The following is a 21,758-nucleotide window of genomic DNA, read 5'->3' as shown; positions in this document are numbered from 1 at the left end:
AAAAGAAGAGGAAGAGCTGCTGTCTGGCCCTATGATAACAACAAACCCTCCCGACTTTCCTTCCTGGGACGAGCTGTGCGGCTGGTTTATTGACTCGAGGTCAGACATGAGACAACATAAGGCAGAATTGCTAACCTCCATCTCTGAGGTCCGCGAGGATCTTGCGGCCCTGGGGTCCAGAGCTGAAGAATTGGACCAGTGGGTTGAAGGTCACAGCACTTCACTTACCATTATGTCAGTACAGCCAAAATCTATGCAGGAGGGATGCGCTTCTCTCGCCGACAAGCTAGAAGACTTAGAAAATAGGTCTCGGCGATGCAACCTGATAATAAGGGGAGTCCCGGAAACCGCCAAATAGATGGATGTCCACACGGTAGCACAAAAAATCTGCATCTTTATTCTCACTGCACAGGCTGCTGGAGCTCATGGTGGCGACTCTGTTGTTCCGATTATTAAGATCAAGGGAGCCCATAGAGCTTTGGGCCCCCGTTTGGAGAACTGGCCTGGAAACCTTATTTTCTGCCTTCATAGCTTTATGCAGAAAGCACAAATCTCTGCGGCAGCAAGAACTCAAGAGAGAGTGGCCATGGGAGGGTCACTCCCTCTCCATTTTTAACACTGTTGACCCTTCATAAGCAATAAGAACTTTGTGAAGTAACAGCTTCCATGAGAGCAGCAAGTGTCCGGTATTGCTGGACTTTTCCTTTCAGCCTGCAATTTATGATTAAAGGATCTTCCTACCGCGTAAGAATTGTTGCAGAGGCCGTGGAGGTCTTTCAGAAAGCGGAGCTCCCTGTCGCCTTCATTTTGCCCAAGTTGGCGCCAGCTGCGGTGAAAGTGGATCTGCAACCCCGATGACATTGAGCAGGGAAGGGAGGCAGGCGCCTACACCAGCACGCTGAAGATTCACGCTTGGCCCTGTCAGGTCAAGGCCGAAGGACTCCTGCTGTTTACTAATGTTTACTAATATTTGGCATCTTATGTAATATCTGCTATAGGCAAGTTTTAGCATTGACAGTTCTACAGTGCTAGTTTACCTGCATTTACATTTTCTATTTCTCTTAATCTGCACTTATTCTGCATATTCAGTGAAGGCTCTTTCCTTAATTTTTATTACCCATGCAGGGGGGAATGGTTGGGAGCTATCTATGCTTTGATGATTATGTCCCCAAGGAGTAGTGGGATTCACTGGATTGGTTGGGCGAATCAGATAGGCGTTTTTGGGGTATTTATTTATTTATTTATTTATTTATTTATTTATTTATTTATTGTTTTTGTTATACCGAGTTTCATGACATGCATCACATCAACCCGGTTTACAATTAACAGAGTGTGTAAAGCATAACGTAACGTAAACAATGTTCTCAATAAACGTAAACAATGTTCTCAATAAGAACCTTGAACTTTAGATATAGTGGATCAGATAGAGGATGTGAGAAAGTTACAATAAAACAGGGAAATTAACTTGGAGCTGGAAGATGGGAGAGATAGAACAGAGCAATATTTACATTTCAGTCTAATGTAATAGAGTAGCAGAGTGAGTAAATAAAATATGTGAGTAACTGAGGCAGTACATCACTATGAAATGGTACATAAATAATCAAATGTATAAATACATTTCAGCCTGTTAATGTAATAGAGTAGCAGAGTGAGTAAATAAAATATGTGAGTAACTGTGGCAGTACATCACTATGAAACGGTACATAAATAATCAAATGCATAAATACGACAATGGTATGATAAAAGCACCGCAGGTATTGATGAGTGTCAATTTAAAGTTGGTTAATTTGTATTTAGGTCCAGTTATTGGATATTAGTTTGTGCTATTGAGTGGAGGTTTTATTCAAAGCTTGGAAATGCTTTTTTGAAAAGCCAAGTTTTTAGTCTTTTCCTAAATGTTAGAGAGCATGGTTCCTGTCTCAAATCTGGTGGGATAGAATTCCAGAGAGTTGGACCTGCTGAGGAGAAGGCTCTGAGACTCAATGATTTATGTTGGAAGGTTTTGGCCTTTGGAATTTGGAGTGACTCTCTGTAGTATTCCCTGATGGGTCTGGCGGAAGTGTATTTTTTAAGCGGTATTTGTAGGTCGAGGTGCGTGTGTTGGTTAATAGTTTTGTATATGATGTTAATGGTTTTGTACATGATTCTGTAGTGGATCGGTAGCCAATAGAGGTTTTTGAAGATAGGTGAAATGTGATCCATTTTCCTGGAGTTTGTAAGGACTCTGGCTGCAGAGTTCTGAACCATTTGTAGAGGTTTGGTGTAAGAAGCTGGGAGGCCTAGTAGTAATGAGTTGCAATAATCTAATTTGGAAAAGATTATTGCTTGCAGTATTGTTCTAAAGTCCTGGGCATGAAAAAGTGGTTTAATTCTTTTCAGAATATGTAATTTGTAGAAGCAGTCCCTGGTGGTTTGGTTAATGAATTGTTTGAGGTTGAGTCGATTGTCCAGTATGGCTCCTAAATCTCTTACGTGGGCTGTTTGAAGGAGTGTGGGTGGTTTTGGGAGTGTGTTATTGTTTTCCGGTGATATGATCAGGAATTCTGTTTTAGAAGCATTAAGTACCAGGTTTAGACTGTTGAGGAGAAGTTTAATTTCTAATAAGCAACTGTCCCAGAATTCCATTGTTTTTGATATTGATTCTTCTATGGGGATCACGATCTGTACGTCGTCTGCGAATAGGAAGTGTTTCAGGCTTAATTTTGTGAGAAGTTGACATAGTGGTAGGAGGTAGACATTGAATAACGTGGGTGAAAGTGATGAACCCTGCGGCACCCCTCTATTGGAATGGTGGTATTGGGATTCTTTATTGTGAACTTTGACTCTATATCCTCTATTTTCTAGAAATGTTTTGAACCAGTTTAGTGTGGCACCTGTTAAACCAATGTTTGCCAGCTGTTGTAGAAGGAGGGCGTGGTTGACGGTGTCGAAGGCCGCCGAAAAGTCAAGGAGGATTAGTAAATATGCTTGACCTTTATCAATTCCAGAGAGGAGGAAGTCCATGAGTGAGAGTAGTAGCGTTTCAGTGCTTGCGGATTTGCGAAAACCATATTGGTTTGGGGACAGAATACTGTGGTCCTCTAGGTAGTTGGATAGTTGGGTGTTTACCAATTTTTCCATGATTTTCGCTATGAATGGGAGGTTGGAAATAGGGCGGAAGTTGTTGGGATCACATGCATTTAGATTTGGTTTTTTTAACAGTGGCTTGATGACATTTAGGGGAAAATGTCATCTGTCCCATTTTAACTTACTACTGAAATGGTATAGTGTCATGTTTTTTCAGCTCTCTGGATATTCTTTACAAGCTTACTCTTCTGGTTAAATATATTTTCCCATGGCATCCAAGATAATCTCTTTAAATGTAAAGGGCCTTAACACACATCAGAAGAGGTATTTGTTATCTCAGGAGTTAATTTACCATAAGACCTCTATTGCCCTACTCCAGGAAACACAACTTCAGAAGAGGCATGAATACCTGTTAAATCTCCCTGGTTATCCTTATAAAATTCTGGTCGTTAGTTCCAAGGGTGCTAGGTATGCTGGGGTGGGTATTTTGATATCTGCACAATTTGTTCATGAGATGATATCTCAAATTGTAGATTCTCTATGTCCGTACTGTCTGGGAGAGTTAAGGGTGGGGCAGGAAGTGCTCACAATTGTGAATGTTTACACTCCCAATGTTGCTCAGGGGTCTTTTTTACATTCTCTCAATAAACTCCTATTGGATAATGTTGAGGGAATTTTATTATTAAGCAGGGACTTTAATGTCACCAGAAATCCTAAACTTGATAACTCCCTCCCTGTAACTGCTCCTTCTTCCTTACAGGGCAATAGACGACAACCTGCTCCCCTTATGTCTCAGTAGGGACTGCTTGACATTTGGAGGCAACACTATCCTACCTCAAGAATGTACACTTTTTATTCTTCTCCTCATAATTCGTATTCCCATCTATATTATTTTCTTTCTGATGCAACTCTGCAAAATCGGGTGGTGGGGCTAGGAATTGGGAATATCACTTGGTCAGATCATGTTCCTGTGTGGCTTGATGTCAAATTTTCTGATGTAGACAGGGGGTTATTTTTTGGCACCTCAATGAAAGCTTACTTATGGATGACTCATTCTCTAAGTCTCTGGAGGAACAACTTCAGTCCTACTTTCAAGTCCACTCTTCCACCCCAGTTTCTAAAGGTGTGGTTTGGGACTGCTCTAAGGCAGTGGTAAAGGGTATTCTCATTTCCCATGTGATCTTTTGCAAGAAAGAAAGAGAGAAATCCCAAATAGCATTAATTGATAGAATTACCCAACTCTTTTGTTTACATATGAAGTCTCCATCTAAGGCAGTCTTCAAGAGCCTTTCTGTAGCTAGGACTGCACTGCAATCCCTCAATGATGATCAGTTATCATATCAACTTACTTTGGTCAATCAAGCCTACTATGAGGGGGGTAACAAGGCTGGGCACTATTTAGCTATAAGATTGAAAGCCCTTACTGCTTGAGGATATGTAGTGAAAATCAAAGACTCACAAGGGAAGTAGGCTACAACATCCTCAGATATTAGGGAATGTTTCTTCAAATTTTAACCTTCTCTTTACAGTTCAGATTCCATGATAGAGGATTCACATATTGAGGATTACCTCTCTTCTATCTCTCTCCCCTCCCTCGCTGAAGAGCAGTGAGAATTCTTAGCCAGACTTATCACTATCCCTGAGGTCCTAAAGGTTATCACTACCCTGAAACCTGGGAAATCTCCAGGGCTAGATGGATTTTCTTGTGGTTACTATAAACAGTATTCTCATATATTGGTTGCCCCCTCAACTGATATGTTTAACTATGTTCGGGAGGGGGGTCTTTTCCCTTACATTCCAATACTGCTGGTATTTCTGTTATTGCCAAGCCTGGATGGGATCCTTCCTTTGTGGGTCCTATAGACCGATTTCTCTGATCAAAGACTTGAAGATCCTTGCCAGAGTTCTTGCCGAAAGGTTGAATGTGTTTTTTGTCTTCCTTAGTCCATTCTGATCAAGTAGGTTTTATACCTAAATGTATGGCGGCCGACAACGTCCGCAAAATCGTAGACATACTTTGGTGGGTCTGCAAGGAGCAAATCCCAACTGTCCTGCTCTCAATTGATGCTGAAAAAGGCTTTGACTTAGTTCATTGGCCCTTTCTTTTCAAGACACTGGAGAGGATACACTTTGGCCCATTTCTTCTACTTTGGTTAGGGAGGCTTTATGATCAGCTAAAGGCTACAGTCAAGGTGAATGGTGGCTTTGGAGACAGCTTCACTATAGGTAGAGGGATGAGTCAAGGCTGCCCGCTATCACCTTTGCTATTCACGCTGTTTCTGGAACCTTTTACATCCAGGGTTCGCTCTTCCCCACAGATCAGCAGGGTTCACTACACTTTAAATTATCATTATTTGCAGACGACATCATGTTCACAGTGACTGACCCTCGTTCTTCTCTGGGGAGTATCATGGAGGACCTAGGGTCCTTCATGAGGGTATCTGGATTTAAAGTTAATTTTGAAAAGTCAGAGCTACTTAACATGAACCTGGGCAACGATGAGGTTGATGCTATTAAACAGAATTTCCCTTTTCATTGGGCCTTTCGCTCTCTCAAGTACTTGGGTTGTCCGCATTAGTCCTCAAGCAAAAGACTTATTTTCTTTAAACTATCTACCTCTGCTGCATGCTATGGAGTCGGACATGAGGAAGTGGCAAAGGGACACCTATTCATGGCTAGGCCTTGTAGCCATTATTAAAATGAATATACTGCCTCGCTTTCTCTATTTATTTACCACCCTTACCAATTTCCTCTCCCCTGCAATCTTGAGAGCCTGGCAAAAGAAGGTTTTTTACTTCATTTGGCGAAAATGCCCTCCGCAGGTGGCCAGGTTAACTCTTTTCTATCCTAAATCTAGGGGAGGTCTAGGTGTTCCCAATATATTGTGGTACTTTGCTGCTTCCTAACTCCACCCATAGATTGATAGACACAGGAAGATTTCTATTCCACAGTGGGTTCTTCTTGAGCAAGCATTGGTGGGGACCATGCCTCTATCTGCCCTTCCTTGGCAACCGAAGTCATGCTGGCGCCCACTTAATTGCTTTCCCTTTGCTTTATATAGTACCATGAGAATTTGGTCTCTCTGGAAACGAAAATGGTAGGCACTAGCACTTATGTTTTTTCTCACTCATCTTTTCCATAACACCTACTTTCCTGCCTGGGCTGCATTCCTCGACTTTTAAAGGTTGGTTGGCTTCTGGTGTTTGAGATAAACCACTGTTTATCTCAAGGCTTTCTTCTTCGATTTCTTGAGCTACAGGATAGGTATAATATACTGGCTGGACATTTTTTTGGCATAGGCGCAACTTAGACATTTTTTGGATGCCATAATGCGTAATGGCACATTGAGCTGGAATAAGTCCTTGTATGAAAATTTCTGTGATCAAGCTGATATCAAAACGTTATGGTGTACTCAGTGGTCTGTTACCTGAACCACTGAAGCTTATTAAAGCCTAGGAAGTAGATTTTGGAGACCCTTTAAGTGATGATGACTAGGAGCTGGTTTACACTTATCCAAGAAAATTTCTGTCTCTGCCTCTCTACAGGAGATTGTTATAAACTCTTATACCACTGGTATGTAACCCCTGAAAAGTTGGAATGAATTTATGCCTCTGTATCGGATTTATGTTGGAGGAAGTGAGGACAGACCAGTACTTTTTTCCATTTATGGTGGCAATGTGGGATAGTTGTTTCCTTTTGGGATCATCGTTTTCAGTGGGTTACTCAGTCTGTGGGATTATCAGTGATTAGAGACCTGCATTATATCTTAAGTATCCCTATACCTGGTATTGACAAACTTACACAACGCCTGTGCCAACAGATTTTTTAGCAGCTAGAATGGAGCTAGCTTTACACCGGAGACAACCTGAGGCACCATCGTCTCGAAGGTTACACATCAAAGTGAAACGCTCGTAATATACGCGCGTAACCCTTTAAAAACCCTCTTGCGCGCGCCAAGCCTATTTTGCATAGGCTCGGCGGCGCGCGCAAGCCCCTGGACGCGCGTATGTCCCGGGGCTTTGAAAAAGGGACGGGAAGAGGGCGGGGCGTGGGTGTGGTGCAGGTCCGGGGGCGGGACCAAGGCCTCTGGCACAGCGGCTGTGCCGGGGAATGGTGCGCCGGTAGCCGGCCAGCGTGTGCAAGATACGCGTGCCTCTGGCAGGCATATCTACTTGAAATAAGGTGGGGGGGGGATTTAGGTAGGGCTGGGGGGTGGGTTAGATAGGGGAAGGGAGGGAAAGGTGGGGGGGAGTGGAAGAAAAGTTTCCTTCCCTCGGAGCGGCCTTGGAGGGAACAGGGAAAGCCATCGGGGCTCCCCTAGGGCTCGGCACGCGCAAGGTGCCCAAGTGTGCACCCCCTTGCGCGCGCCGACCCTGGATTTTATAACATGCGTGCAGCAGCGCGCGCATGTTATAAAATTGGGTGTACATTTGTGCGCGCCGGGTAGCGCGCACAAATGTGCCCCGCACGCGCTCATTTAAAAATCTTCCCCTATATGAACAGATGCTTTGTTTTATACCTTTTCACAATGTTGTCTTTTTAAGTTGGCAATGGTAATGCTCTTCTACCATACAACAGCCCTAGCTTCTTGCTATAATTATTTTTCTTGCTGCTTACTATATCACTGGATGCCTTTTCTGGAGACCCTGAAGAACAATTGCTCACACCTTGCCTCAGTACTCTTTCTGCATTTCTGTGTTTTGTGTTCTGTGAAGGACATTTGATGGAAACATTGGGAAGTTGTTTACATTTTATGTTTATTGTACCTGTTGATTTCTAATAAAAATGTTAATTACAAAAAAAAAAGCCTGGCCAGCCACACCAGGCTCCTGGAAGTGTCAGGCTGGCTCTGCAGATGTTGTCACTGCTGAAAAATTGCAAGTGACCCTTCCATGGATCTGATCTGATGTCATGTCTTATATCCAGAAACATTTTTGAAAGAGAGACTCTTCCTCCTGGCCACATAAACCTAGGGCCACCACCAAGCTCCACACTCACATGTGTGCAAAGAGCTGGCTTTCTTCAAAGCAAAAATACACATTTAATGACTTTAAAAGTGCTCAGAGAGCTGACGGTTCTTGCCTTCAGACAGTGAAGCACTTTCTTGTCTGCCCAAATTGGATTTGGAATTTTTTTTTTTTATATAATGCAAGATATAGAACCAAAAGAAGTGGTTTTAACTGGTGCATGGCCTGAAAGATCATTCACAGTCTATGACTGTTAAACTTCCTCCATAATAGAGGGTGGCATTTCTTGGCTTATGATTGCAGCCATGAAAATTTGGAAGGAAATGATTGTATTGGGTGTGTTTCCTCCCAGACTTTCAATGATTATCCTATTTATTGCGATCAAATAATATTCCCATGCCTGAGTAAATTCCTGGATGTATAAGCAAGGTTTATAATACAAGATATTGTCATATCTTCTAATGTTGACACCATATACAAATATAAAAATTACAGTGCACATGGGGAAACATACTTCCCATGTAGTATTTATGCAAAATAATCGTATTCCGAATTGTAGTTTATTTTTTGCAAGGTGAGTATTGCTGCTTTCTGGGCATACTTTTTAAAATATCACACCGTTCGCAGAGGACGTGGCTACCTTGTCAGGATATTTATGATTTCTGGCCTCTTCACAGGTTCAGGAGTTGCCTTGATGTCCAACTTTGAACAACTGCTCCGTGGCGTCTGGAAACCAGAGACCAATGAAGTTCTTCATATGACCTTGTAAGTGACTCACTAGCTGAAATCCTGTGGTTTAAGTGAGAAGGAAATGTGTCTCAACCTGGGGATTAGAACCAGTAATACTTTGGCAGAGTGTTTCCTTTCTGCTGTCACAGAGGCATCAGGCCTATTTTCCTGTCCTCTCTGTCCATAATAGATGACAGCAGAAAAGGACCAACTGGTCCATCCACATTACGGCTGCCATCCATGAGTGTGACCACCTGTAGAATATCGTTCCTTACCCAAGATAGCTTTTGTCATCTTCCTCCATTGTACTCCACCCTCCTGGGCAGCTGAGCATGCATGATGCCTTTTTGAGTTCACACACAGCACCCTTCCTCCAACAAACCAAAGAGCCACCAACATCAACATGGCTGTTTCCCAAACATCCAGCCTCCTAGGACCCTGTGTCCTTTCTGGACATCCTTCACTACCACCAATCCACTGCACTGATCCAGGCAATACGAGAAATGCGTAGCCTGGCAGACTGATCTAGGTGTGTGAGTGTCTGCTTTGCTACTAGGACTTTTAATTCTAGGTATTAGGGGAGCAATTTTTAAATCTCACAGCTAGTTTGCAGGCCTGCAGGTACAGTCTGCAAGCAAATTTTCAAAAGAGAAACTCCCCATGGTGCTTCCCTTTGAAAGTTTGGGGTTGACTGGTGCAAAGTTGACATTGTAAACCTGTAAACCATGCTTGGGGATTTCAAAATGAAATCTCCCAATGTTATCTGCTGGTTTCATCCTCCCTCTGCCTACCCCCACAGCATGGGTGGAAGTACCCACAGAGGAGGAGGGCAATTTTCAGGCTCACGCAAAAATTGCCCTCCCCGAGACCAAGTCTCTAGTCATTACCAGCCTTGACTATTGTAATTCTGTCTATCCGGGATTACTTACTTCATGTACTACCAATTCCATCACCCAAATTGGCCCACTTGGGTTCTGTGAGAGAAAGGGCATTGTCCTTGGCTGGACCTGGGATGTGGAACTCCCTTCCGGTCGAAATTAGTCTTGAGGAGAATATTAATAGTTTTAAAAAACAGATAAAGACCTGGCTTTTTCAACAGGCTTTTAATTAGGCCAACTGATTCTTCTCTTCCGCTTCACATTACTTAAGGGGTAATTAGAAGGAGATATAAAAAACCCTAAGGGTTTAGAGGAGTCGAAGAGTGTAAAAATGATAGAATAAGGGAGGTATAGGCCAAGGTAAAGAAGGGTGATGAAGTTTGAAGGGTTTTATTTTTAAAAAAATTTTAGCTATTAAGATTTTCATTTTGTTTTATATGTTTTGAAATTTAATGTGACATTATTTTGTATTTGAATTAACTATGTAAATCATTAGTGAGATATGTGTTTTATGGGTTATGGATTTTTGTGAATTTTGCTACTGCAAATTCTAATATTGTTAACCGCCTTGATATTAATTTGAAAGTCGGTATACAAAGTCAAATAAATAAAATAAATAAATGTACTACATCTTTGCAAATGATTCAGAGTTCCGCAGCTCAAATACTCACCGGTACCCTGAAAACAGAGCACATTACCCCAGTGTTAAAATCCCTTCACTACGTTCTGGTCCAATGGCGTATAAAATATAAAATGATTACCTTGATTTATAAGGCTTTGAGTAATGATGCACCATTATGCATCACTTCATTATTAAAAATCCACAAATCCGTGAGAGACTTGCACTCTTCTGGACTTTTACTTGACATCCCTTCAGTTCAGGCTATAAAATCAGCAGAGAACGGGGAAAGAGTATTTGCAGTGGCCGGCCTAGCGTTATGGCACTCTTTACCTGAGTCCTTGAGAAAGGAAGGCAGCTTGAAGACTTTTACAAAGAACCTGAAAACATAGGGGTAGATTTTTAAACTTGCGAGCGTGCTTCCCGGCGCGCACACATGGGCGCGCTGATTTTATAACGTGAGCGCCGGCGCGCCCATGTCATAAAATCTGGGGGCCGTCCTTCCCCAGTTCCCTCCCAGTCCGCTCCAATTAAGGAGCAGACTGGGAGGGAACTTCCCTACCCCCTTGTCCATATTCCCTCCCTCTTCCCCTGTCCTTCCCACCCCCTAAACCCTTTTTCCTACCTTTTGCTTTTTTTGTTAAGTTGCTTACTGCTCCGTTGGAGCAGAAGCAACTTGTGCGTGCCGGCCAGCTGCCAGCGTGCGCTTTCCCGGCACAGCAGCAAATGGCACGTAACCCCCGTTTTTTACATGAGTGGCCGATTAAAACATCAGCCGATACCTGTTTGGTGAAGCTTTGGGGTAACTCCTGGATTAGCTGCAGCATATAATATTAGGCTGTACAGGCATCCTTATGTGTAGTTAGTCAATGAGGGCTAGTTGGTCAATTTTTACTAAGCATAAAGCTGAATCGATAAATGGTGGGTTGAGTCCTGCAGGAATGCTGCTGGCTGTTAGTTCTGTCATTTTGTCTGCGGAATTGATACTATGTAGGCTTTTATTTGAACTGCTAAGGACATAGGATTATGTGGCATAGAATTTTTAAATATATTAAGTCTATATTATGATATCACCAATGCTAGAACTCTATTACTTATTGTACCTGTATGACTGGCTGTGAGGCAGTGCCCCCTAGTGTCCCCTTGTGAGCATGTGCAGGACCAGGCTGGGAGCCTGGTCCCCTTTAAATCCCCTAGGGGGAGAATGGATATGGGCGGGACCCTGCCAGGCAAGAGGTGCTTAGAGGGGGTACCCAGTATAGGGGAGGAGGGTGAGTTGCTGAGCCAGCAGGGAGAGGATGGGCCCCATGGATCCAGGTCCTGTCTGAGAGTGGGAGCTCCAGAACCTCTCTGGGAGAGGGTAAGTAGATTTCTGGGAAGTGCCTAAGGATCTGTGAAGGTGGACAGACTTCTGGGAAGTGCCTAGTGTTTAACTTACTGATAGTGGAGAACAGGCAGTCTTCTGGGAAGTGCTTGGTTAACTGAGACTAGAGAGTAGTCTTTGTGTTTGCAACTGTGTTTGCCAATCCTGACTGTGTTAAGTGTCGCACTGTAAATAAATGCATTGAAGTTAGAGCAGAGTCCGAGTGTGATTCCTCAGGCTGTATCCAGGTCCTTGACCGCTCGAGTGCCACACTGGTATTAACAATTTATGGTGTCCATGAAGTGATACATCTGTGTACCTGGTACAATACTTTGTAGTCTCATGAAGACATATAATAAATAAAACCTTGTTCCTCCTGTCATATATCTTGTCTGTTGCTATAATCCTTTACTTAGCTTATTTGGTGTAAGTTTCACAGTACCATTAGGTGATTACACCCTGTTGATGACACAGTTTTAGATCCCCCCCTCAGCCCGGTACCCAGTCTGCACCTTATCCTGTACCATTGGAGCTTATACCCTGCTGATGTCACAATACTAGCCCCTCCCACTCAGCCTGGGACTCTGCACACACTGTACGGAGCTTGCTGGAGGATCAGTAGAAATACTGAGGGTGAATTTCAAAGAGGTTTAAGTTAGGTGGACACACCCTGAGATTTGAAATTCCCATCCCTCTCACTGGCAAAGTTTTACTTGGGTAAGTCATTACCTGGCTAAATTGTAGCTGGATAAAAAGAGGCAGAGCAGGGGCTATTCCAGAGGTGGCTAAAATGTGTCCAGCTAGAGCCAGTATTCAGTTCTAGTTAGCCGGTTAAGTCTGGTCAGAAATATCGCTGTCCTGAAGCTTCCTGAATAACTTCACCTGAGTATATTCAGTGGTAGACTTATCTGGCTAAGTTTCCATTCACTGGTCCACTGAATATCAACCTCATTGAGACAGAAGAAGACTTTTAGGTTCATCTACTTTGCGTTACACTAAAAGTGTACATTTCTCCAACATGTTTTTTTTGTTTGGTTTTTTTTTTTAAATCCTTGTCAATTTTTTGAGAGCGAAAAGGAAATTCTGAGTTAAAGCTGAAGTAGATCACGGGTCTCTGAGTTGCTTCATCATTCAGAAGGGGTAGTGTGCTGCTGAGCGTGGTCCGGGACCCGTACATGCAGATGGAAGCAACTTTACACAGAGATCTCTCACTCCAGTGGGTGCACTGAGAGAAGAGGATCACCTTGCTGGTGGCTGTGTTATGAGAACGCTAGGAGAGCGATCCCATCTTGAGGGGATTGTGTGTGCCCTTGGGTCTCGGCATGACCCCAGAAGTCTCCAGAGCAGCACCGAGGTTGGCGAAACATGTCCTAGCATGGGTGAAAACAGTCTGACCTCTGCCAGACCTGCATGATTCTGGAAAGCCAACAACATTATGTTGGTTAGTGATCAGTCCTCTGACCGTTCCCAGCCCTTTCGGACCTGCCACTGGGTATCAGCAAGAAGCAGCAGGCCGGACTGAGGATGAGGGCAGATGGAGGCCTTGCGACACAGAAGACTCAAGATATGGACGAGAAGACTCTGGGCGAGGCGAGAAACTTGGAAGACTCTGGACGAGACGAGGAACATGGAAGACTCTGGATGAGACAAGAAGCTTGGAAGGTTCGGACATTGGCACTGTCTCTCAGGGCACCCTACACAGCCCACCGACATGGGCAGACCCAATGGGCTGGTCACGGACCTCCCTGTCCCACAACCTGAAGAGGCTGGTCCCGGACCACGTGGAGACAGGGACAAGCGCAGGAAGGGAATCCAGCTGAGACGAAACTCCAATGACGAAAACAGGAACCGACGAGACGGATTTACCCCAACAAGGTGTCATCTGGAGAACCAAAGGCGATGGAGGGTCAAAAGGACTTGAAACAAGCGAAGGAGGAACGAAACCACGGAACATCAGGAAGTGGAACATCAAGAAGTCTGGAACATCAGGAGTCCTGGACTAGGAACCTCAGAACATAAAGACATGGAACATCAGGAAGCCACAGGAAACAATGAAGACTCAGGAAGCAACGAAGACTCAGGTGAGTCAGGACATGGAGTTCCAACAAAGAACGAAGACCTGACAGAGCGCTGGAAGATGAGACTTCCAGGAGCAAGAAACTCCAATGCAAGGCAAAGCAGGACTGAAGGTGAAACCCTCTTATAGGGCTGAGCAGGAAGACATCATCAGGTGGGGCCCGGGGCATATCCGGCCACGGGCCCTTTAAATCACAGAAGGAGGCATGGCCCGTGCCCTAGGAAGACAGGAACAGGAAGTCCAGCACAGAGGACAGCGGCCATGCTTGCTGCTGCGTTGCTGGCGAGCAGAGCTGGGCCGCGGAGCAGGCCCCATCGTTGGCAGCAGCTTCTGCCGCTGCAGGAGAGATCGAAGGCGACTCCGGCCACCAGGAGAGACCGGGGACTGCGGCCTCCGGGCCGTGAAGATGAAGACACGGCGGCGGTCCCAGCTGCGATGAGACACGGCGACAGGGCCAGCCGTGCTTTAGAGGCACCCTGAAGTCCACAGCTCCTGCCGCGGTGAAGAAGACAAGCTGACTGTGGCTCCTGCCGCGAAGAACGTTGGCAGCTCTGTGCCGCAATAGGAAGGGCAGCACAGGAGGTGAGAGGCCTGCTCGCAGGGAGTAGCTCCGTGGGCAGGAGTCATAACAGGCTGAAAGGAATCAGTAAGTTTTTGCTTGGGAAATTTTCTTTTTGAAAAGTATTGGAATGAAGTTAACTATTGGGGAATATTATTTAGTGTGTTTGTGTGTGTTCGTGCTTTTGTGCTTTTAATAGTCAGTAAGGCAGGGAATAAACTGAAGTTAGACTGTTTGTATTTTAAAAATTGTCAGTAAGGCAGCTAATAAGCAGAAGTTAGTGTTTGTATATTTAAAAAAAAAAAAAAAAAAGGTAGCCAGAAGTTAGAAATAAGCTAGGATCAGTGTATACCTAAGTAAAAAGGTTGAAAAATTCAGCACTCACCTTGGAAAGGTGTTAAGGTAGTGTGATTTGGTTTAATTAGGTACCAACATTTGTTAATCAAGAGAGCAGTGAATCACTCTGGCTGACTAACTGAAGTTAGACTGTTTGAAATGCTCCCTGTTCCACGCGCAGGTCCCCAGAGGCAGGCAGAGCTCCGGAGTCTCAATGCATGGATGAGATGATGGCGCAAGGAAGGAGGGATTCAGTTTTGTAAGGAACTGGGGAACCTTTTGGGGAAGTGGGGAGTCTCTTCTGAAGGGATGGGGCTCCACCTTAACCAGGGTGGAACCAGACTGCTGGCGCTAACCTTTAAAAAGGATAGAGCAGCTTTTAAACTAGAACAAAGGGGAAAGCCAACAGTCGCTCAGCAGTGCATGGTTCGAAGGGAGGTATCTTCAAAGGATACTAATGATGCATTAGAATTAGGGCATCCCAACAGTGAGGGTCCAATAATAAGAAAAGTAGTCCAAGTGCCTGTAACTAAAAACTCACCTGAGCTAAAAAATTCTAACTTATCCCTATCAATTAAAAAGCAGAATGAAAATACAAACAAAAAACAAACTTTGAAATGTTTGTATGCTAATGCCAGAAGTCTAAGTAAGATGGGAGAATTGGAATGTATAGCAGTGAATGATGACATAGACTTAATTGGCATCTCAGAGACATGGTGGAAGGAGGATAACCAATAGGACAGTGCTACACCAGGGTACAAATTATATCGCAATGACAGAGAGGAGCACCTGGGAGCTGGTGTGGCGCTTTATGTCCGGGATGGCATAGAGTCCAACAGGATAAACATCCTGCATGAGACTAAATGCACAATCGAATCTTTATGGGTAGAAATCCCTTGTGTGTTGGGGAAGCCTATACTGATAGGAGTATACTACCGTCCACCTGGTCAAGATGATGAGACAGACAGTGAAATGCTAAGAGAAATTAGAGAAGCTAACCAAATTGGTAGTGCGGTAATAATGGGAGATTTCAATTACCCCAGTATTGACTGAGTAAATGTATCATCGGGACATGCTAGACAGATAAAGTTCCTGGATGGAATAAATGACAGCTTTATGGAGCAATTGGTTCAGGAACCGACAAGAGAGGGAGCAATTTTAGATCTAATTCTCAGTGAAGCACAGGATTTGGTGAGAGAGGTAACAGTGGTGGGGGCCACTTGGCAATAGTGATCATAATATGATCAAATTTGAATTAATGGCTGTAAGGGGGACAGTAAGCAAACCCACGGCTCTAAACTTTCAAAAGGGAAAGTTTGATAAAATGAGAAAAATAGTTAGAAAAAAACTGAAAGGAGCAGCTACAAATGTAAAAAGTGTGCAAGAGGTGTGGTCATTGTTAAAAAATACCATCTTAGAAGCACAGTCCAGATGTATTCCACACATTAAGAAAGGTGGAAAGAAGGCAAAATGATCACCGGCATGGTTAAAAGGGGAGGTGAAAGAAGCTATTTTAGCCAAAAGATCTTCATTCAAAAATTGGAGGAAGGATCCAACAGAAGAAAATAGGATAATGCATAAGCGTTGGCAAGTTAAATGTAAGACACTGATAAGCCAGGCTAAGAGAATTTGAAAAGAAGTTGGCCGTAGAGGCAAAAACTCATAGTAAAAACTTTTAAAAATATATCCGAAGCAGAAAGCCTGTGAGGGAGTTAGTTGGAAGTAAAAAGTCATGGGATAGGTGGCGATGTCCTTTCATGGATTACAAACTGGCTAAAAGACAGGAAACAGAGTAGGATTAAATGGACAATTTTCTCAGTAGAAGGGAGTGGGCAGTGGAGTGCCTCAGGGATCTGTATTGGGACCCATACTTTTCAATATATTTTTTAATGATCTGGAAAGAAATACGACAAGTGAGGTAATCAAATTTCAGATGATACAAAATTGTTCAGAGTAGTTAAATGACAGGCAGATTATGATAAATTGCAGGAAGACCTTCTGAGACTGGAAAATTGGGCATCCAAATGGCAGATGAAATTTAATGTGGATAAGTGCAAGGTGATGCATATAGGGAAAAATAACCCATACTATAGTTACACAATATTGGGTTCCATATTAGGTGCTACCACCAAAGAAAGAGATCTGGGCGTCAGAGTGGATAACACATTGAAATCATCGGTTCAGTGTGCTGCGTCGGTCAAAAAAGCAAACAAAATGTTGGGAATTATTAGAAAGGGAATGGTGAATAAAACAGAAAATGTCATAATGCCTCTGTATCGCTCCATAGTGAGACCGCACCTTGAATACTGTGTACAATTCTGGTTGTGGCATCTCAAAAATGATATAGTTGCGATGGAGAAGGTACAGAGAAGGGCGACCAAAATGATAAAGGGAATGGAACAGCTCCCCTATGAGGAAAGACTAAAGCTGTTAGGACTTTTCAGCTTGGAGAAGAGACGACTGAGAGGGGATATGATAGAGGTGTTTAAAATCATGAGAGGTCTAGATCGGGTTAATGTGAAACAGTTATTTACTCTTTCGGATAATAGAAAATCTAGGGGGCACTCCATGAAGTTAGCATGTGGCACATTTAAAACTAATCGGAGAAAGTTCTTTTTCACTCAGTGCACAATTAAACTCTGGAATTTGTTGCCACAGGATGTGGTTAGTGCAGTTAGTATAGCTGTGTTTAAAAAAGGATTGGATAAGTTCTTGGAGGAGAAGTCCATTACCTGCTATTAATTAAGTTGACTTAGCAAATAGCCACTGCTATTACTAGCAACAGTAACATGGACTAGACTTAGTTTTTGGGTACTTGCCAGGTTCTTATGGCCTGGATTGGCCACTGTTGGAAACAGGATGCTGGGTTTGATGGACCCTGGGTCTGACCCAGTATGGCATGTTCTTATGTTCTTATGTAATGGCACCTTCTTCTGTGTTTCTTTTGCAGCCCAACCAAAGCCAGTCTCTATGGCGCCATCCTCTTCACCCTGCAGCAAGCTCACTGGCTTCCAGTTTCCAAGGCTAGCCTCATCTTCTTCTTCACCATGTTCATGGCGACCTCCAAGGTATGTTCTCAACAATTTGATTATAAGGCTGCCAGCTTGGCCACATGTCCTAGCTTTTGCCCCATAGTACGTATGGACTTGTAATGGTTATTTCCCTAAGAGAAGCATTAACTAAATCTCATAGAAACATAGAAATATGACAGCAGCAAAAGACCATATGGCCCATCTAGTTTGCCCATCCATGTAATTTATCTAACCCTTATGATTCCCATCACTTCCTCAGAAATCCTCTGCATTTATTCCATTTTTGCCTCCAACACCTGTACTGGGAGGCTGTTCCATACATTCATCACCCTCTCTGTAAATAAATATTTACTACATTACTTTTGAGTCTACTCCCTTTCACCCTCTTACTATGACCCCCTTGTTCTAGAACCTCATTTCCACTAAAAGAGACTTGTCTCCTGTGCATGGAAACCTTTTACATATTTAAATATATCATATCTCCCCTGTCTCACCTTTCCACTAGGGTGTACATCTTTAGATCTTTGAGTCTAATTCCATATCTTTTAGAACAAAGACCACTGATCATTTTAGTAGCCTCCCTCTGGACCGACTCCAACTGATCTTTGTCCTTTTGAAGGTGCGGTCTCCAGAACTGTACACAGTATTCCAAATACGTTTTCACCAGGGACCTATACAGGGGCAATATCACCTCCCTTTTTCTGCTGACCATGCCTCTCCCTATGTAGCCAAGCATTTTTCTGGCATTTGTGGTCACTTTATCCATATGTTTGGCCACCTTAAGATCAAGTAAAACCAGGACTGGATCAGCATGTCCTGAAGAATGGATCCAGTTGGTGACCCTGTCTCTGACTTGTGCAAAGTGCAGTACCAGATATGACCACCTAGACTGGGGTGACCGGAAGGAGGAGGCAACCTTGGAAGGAAGCTTGCATAATGCTGTCCTGGAAAAGTCAGATGGATGCTAGCAGGGGTGGATTCCCGATGATGACCGGCCCGGGGAACCGGCCCAGGAGATACCACATGGTCTGCCGAGCACGGCTCTGTCACAGCCGCGCTTGGCAGACCACGTGACTAGAGTGACTGGCCCACCGGGGGATGCCCGATCCCCCGATAGGCCAATCCTCCCCTGGATGCTAGGGAGGATGTGGGTGGTAGCGGTTGTCATTCTGATGGGAGGGCCAAACACTCTGAGCTCTCCAGCTAGGGCCCTGTTGTTTCTGTAGTAGTGTCAGTGGTAAGCAGAGGCGAGATGGGTCCTTTATTCCTACTTACGACCAAAATGATAAGGGGAATGGAACAGCTTCCCTATGAGGAAAGACTAAAGAGGTTAGGACTTTTCAGCTTGGAGAAGAGACGGCTGAGGGGGGATATGATAGAGATGTTTAAAATCATGATAGGTCTAGAACGGGTAGATGTGAATCAGTTATTTCGTTTTTCAGATAATAGAAAGACTAGGGGGCACTTCATGAAGTTAGCATGTGGCACATTTAAAACTAATCGGAGAAAGTTCTTTTTCACTCAATGCACAATTAAACTCTGGAATTTGTTGCCAGAGGATGTGGTTAGTGCAGTTAGTATAGCTGTGTTTAAAAGTTCTTGGAGGAGAAGTCCATTACCTGCTATTAATTAAGTTGACTTAGATAATTACCACCGCTATTACTAGCAACAGTAACATGGAATAGACTTAGTGTTTGGGTACTTGCCAGGTTCTTATGGCCTGGATTGGCCACTGTTGGAAACAGGATGCTGGGCTTGATGGACCCTTGGTCTGACCCAGTATGGCATGTTCTTATGTTCTTACCTTTCATTATCAGAGACTTTTTCATATGCTAGTAGATAAATCTATTCTTCCTGGAGTGTCTGTGAATTCTGTTGGGGAAATTATTCTGGGAGACCCCCAGGCGATGAGTCCTGTAGTCCTAGAGACCATTTGCTTCATTAATTCGTGTTATAATGATCATTCTTCCTCCCCTTCCCTCCTTGTGACACTGCAGATTTTCCTGACAGCCACGCACTCCCACGCCTCGCCACTTGCTCCGATGGAAGCCTGCCTCTGCCCGATCCTCTTTGGTGCCAGCGGCCAGGAGGACGACCATCACGGTGCCGCCGCCGATGGGTCTCATGGCCCTGCCCCTGCTCAGTTTGTCCCACAGCCTGCCCCCAAGACCAAGGAGGAACTCAACGAGGGCACGAGGAAAAGGAAAGCAAAAAAAGCTGAATGAGAAACCACCCAGAGCCGAAGGCAAAACTCTGGTAGACTTGATCTTGCTGTCTGCCTCGCTGAATGGGAGTCCACATTAGTGACAGCATAGCCCGTGGCCTGCCAGCTCCATAAACAGTTTAAGAGTTGTCTGGCAGTCTTACCCAACCCAGCATCTATGAAAAGCTGAGAGAGGGTTAGAACCTGCTAGGATGGAGATTTTATTTAATATAAGGGCTTTTAAACTATTTCTAAGCATTAAATTATTTTTTTATAATCATGACCTAACAGTTTATTGAACTAAAGGCTTTCCCACTGGGCATTGATTGAAAAGGATTAGTGTCAAATGTGTGAAATCTGAAACAAAGAAAACAACAAATCCCATACTAAAGGGAGAGAGATGTGAGGGGCTGCAGTGGTCCTGCCTGTCCCCACTGACTTGAGCAGTTGCCCCATAGCAGAGGCTGTGATGCAGTGTCCAGGCCCTGAAATCAGCAGGGCTGAGAGCAGGACCCTCCAGGTCAGAGCACAGAGCAGTTAAACCTGAAACCGTTCAGGTTCAGATCCTACCTCTGTTGCATTCGCTTTGTGACCTTCAGCAAGTCACATGGCTCTCCCTGTACTTAACCCCTTTAATTTCTATACCTTCCTTAATTTTTTTTTTCAGAATTATTTGTAAGATTGTAAGCTCTTTGGAGAAGGGACCTTCCAACCTCCTCCTGCCATGTCCACTAGTGACATTTATAATAAAACTATGAATAAATTCTCTGCTGTTACACCCCAGACGTGGCTGCATTAATGTTTTGATGTGCTGTAATTATGAAGGCATCAGGATTTACGGTTGGTTGAAGGCTCATAAGAAGTGCTGTTCAACAAGATAAAGGAACAGCAAAAAGGTCTGTGAACAAAGCTGTAGGTGATACCTTTTTTTTTACTGGGCTAACTGAATACATTTTTGACTGGCTTTTCAGAGCCCTGCTTCCTTCATTACGTCAATGCAGAAATGCAGGGAGCCGAGCTCTTGAAAGCTACTCAGAAATGTTTCAAGCTGGTCCAATAACAGCTTGTTTGACTTCCATTTCTATGTGTTCGTTTATTTCAAGTCTTACACTCTACCACATCTACCATGTATGCAGGGCGGATTGCAATAGAACATTCATAAAATGCAAAAATACAAAACAAACAAGTTAATGCCATAATCACAACAAACCGGCTGAAACATGGTAGCGCAAATCTCAGAAAGCCTGCTCAAACAAAACTCTTAACAGTTTTTCTAAATGTCTTTAGGTCTATTTCTACAAAGTCAAGTGGACTAACTAAGCAACTGCACTACTTTATCCAAGATACAGTTTCTTTAAAAATCCACCTTTATTGCATGAATGCTTTAAAAAGATTGGATCTGAGACAGCCACAGTTCAGAAAGAGGAGGAAGACTATGGAAGTGGTGAAAACCAAACTGTGTAACAGATACAGGTCTCTCCTCTGCTAGGAGCAGGCTTATACTGCTTCTTGCTACATGTTCACAATACAGAGGAAGAAAGGATCAGGAAAACAAGCACTTTTGAATGGTACTTGGTCAGGTGAATGCAAAAAAACATTGAGCTCCAGTCTGTAACAGGATCAGGGCAAAGAGCGCCCTCTTCTGCCCAGAATGGCCTGTATAATTTACCTAGCTAGAGAAAAGTTTCAATAAAGGCAATCCATGACACCTGAAACCAAGGTTATTAGATGCCACCATGCTCTTAGGGTCAGACTGAGCCAGTCCTGGTTTTCCCTCTATTGCATCTGTGGCCTCAGAGTTCCTGCTTTGCCAAAAGAAATTGGACCTTCGAGCTCATGGGCAAAACCAGGTTCAGCCTCTCAAAGTGCCCTGACTTTTTTCTCTAGATTTTAGTCCTTCTAACTAATGAAGGAGAAGAGAGAGAGAGC

General features: G+C 43.8%; 1 protein-coding gene across 1 annotated transcript in view; it reads left to right on the top strand.

Moving 5' to 3' along the window:
* The window catches only part of TMEM38A (transmembrane protein 38A), a 52,385-nt gene extending 31,773 nt beyond the window's left edge, over positions 1–20,612 (top strand). Inside the window, exons 4-6 of the mRNA XM_029614196.1 lie at positions 8,711–8,798; positions 17,545–17,662; positions 19,624–20,612. Of these exons, the coding sequence (XP_029470056.1) occupies positions 8,711–8,798; positions 17,545–17,662; positions 19,624–19,851 (434 nt within the window). The 3' untranslated portion in view covers positions 19,852–20,612. The remainder of the gene's footprint in view (positions 1–8,710; positions 8,799–17,544; positions 17,663–19,623) is intronic.
* Positions 20,613–21,758: the final 1,146 nt, after the last annotated feature.

Source organism: Rhinatrema bivittatum, chromosome 8 (genome assembly GCF_901001135.1).
Source record: "Rhinatrema bivittatum chromosome 8, aRhiBiv1.1, whole genome shotgun sequence".
NCBI lineage: Eukaryota > Metazoa > Chordata > Amphibia > Gymnophiona > Rhinatrematidae > Rhinatrema > Rhinatrema bivittatum.
This window is presented reverse-complemented; position numbering and strand designations above follow the sequence as displayed.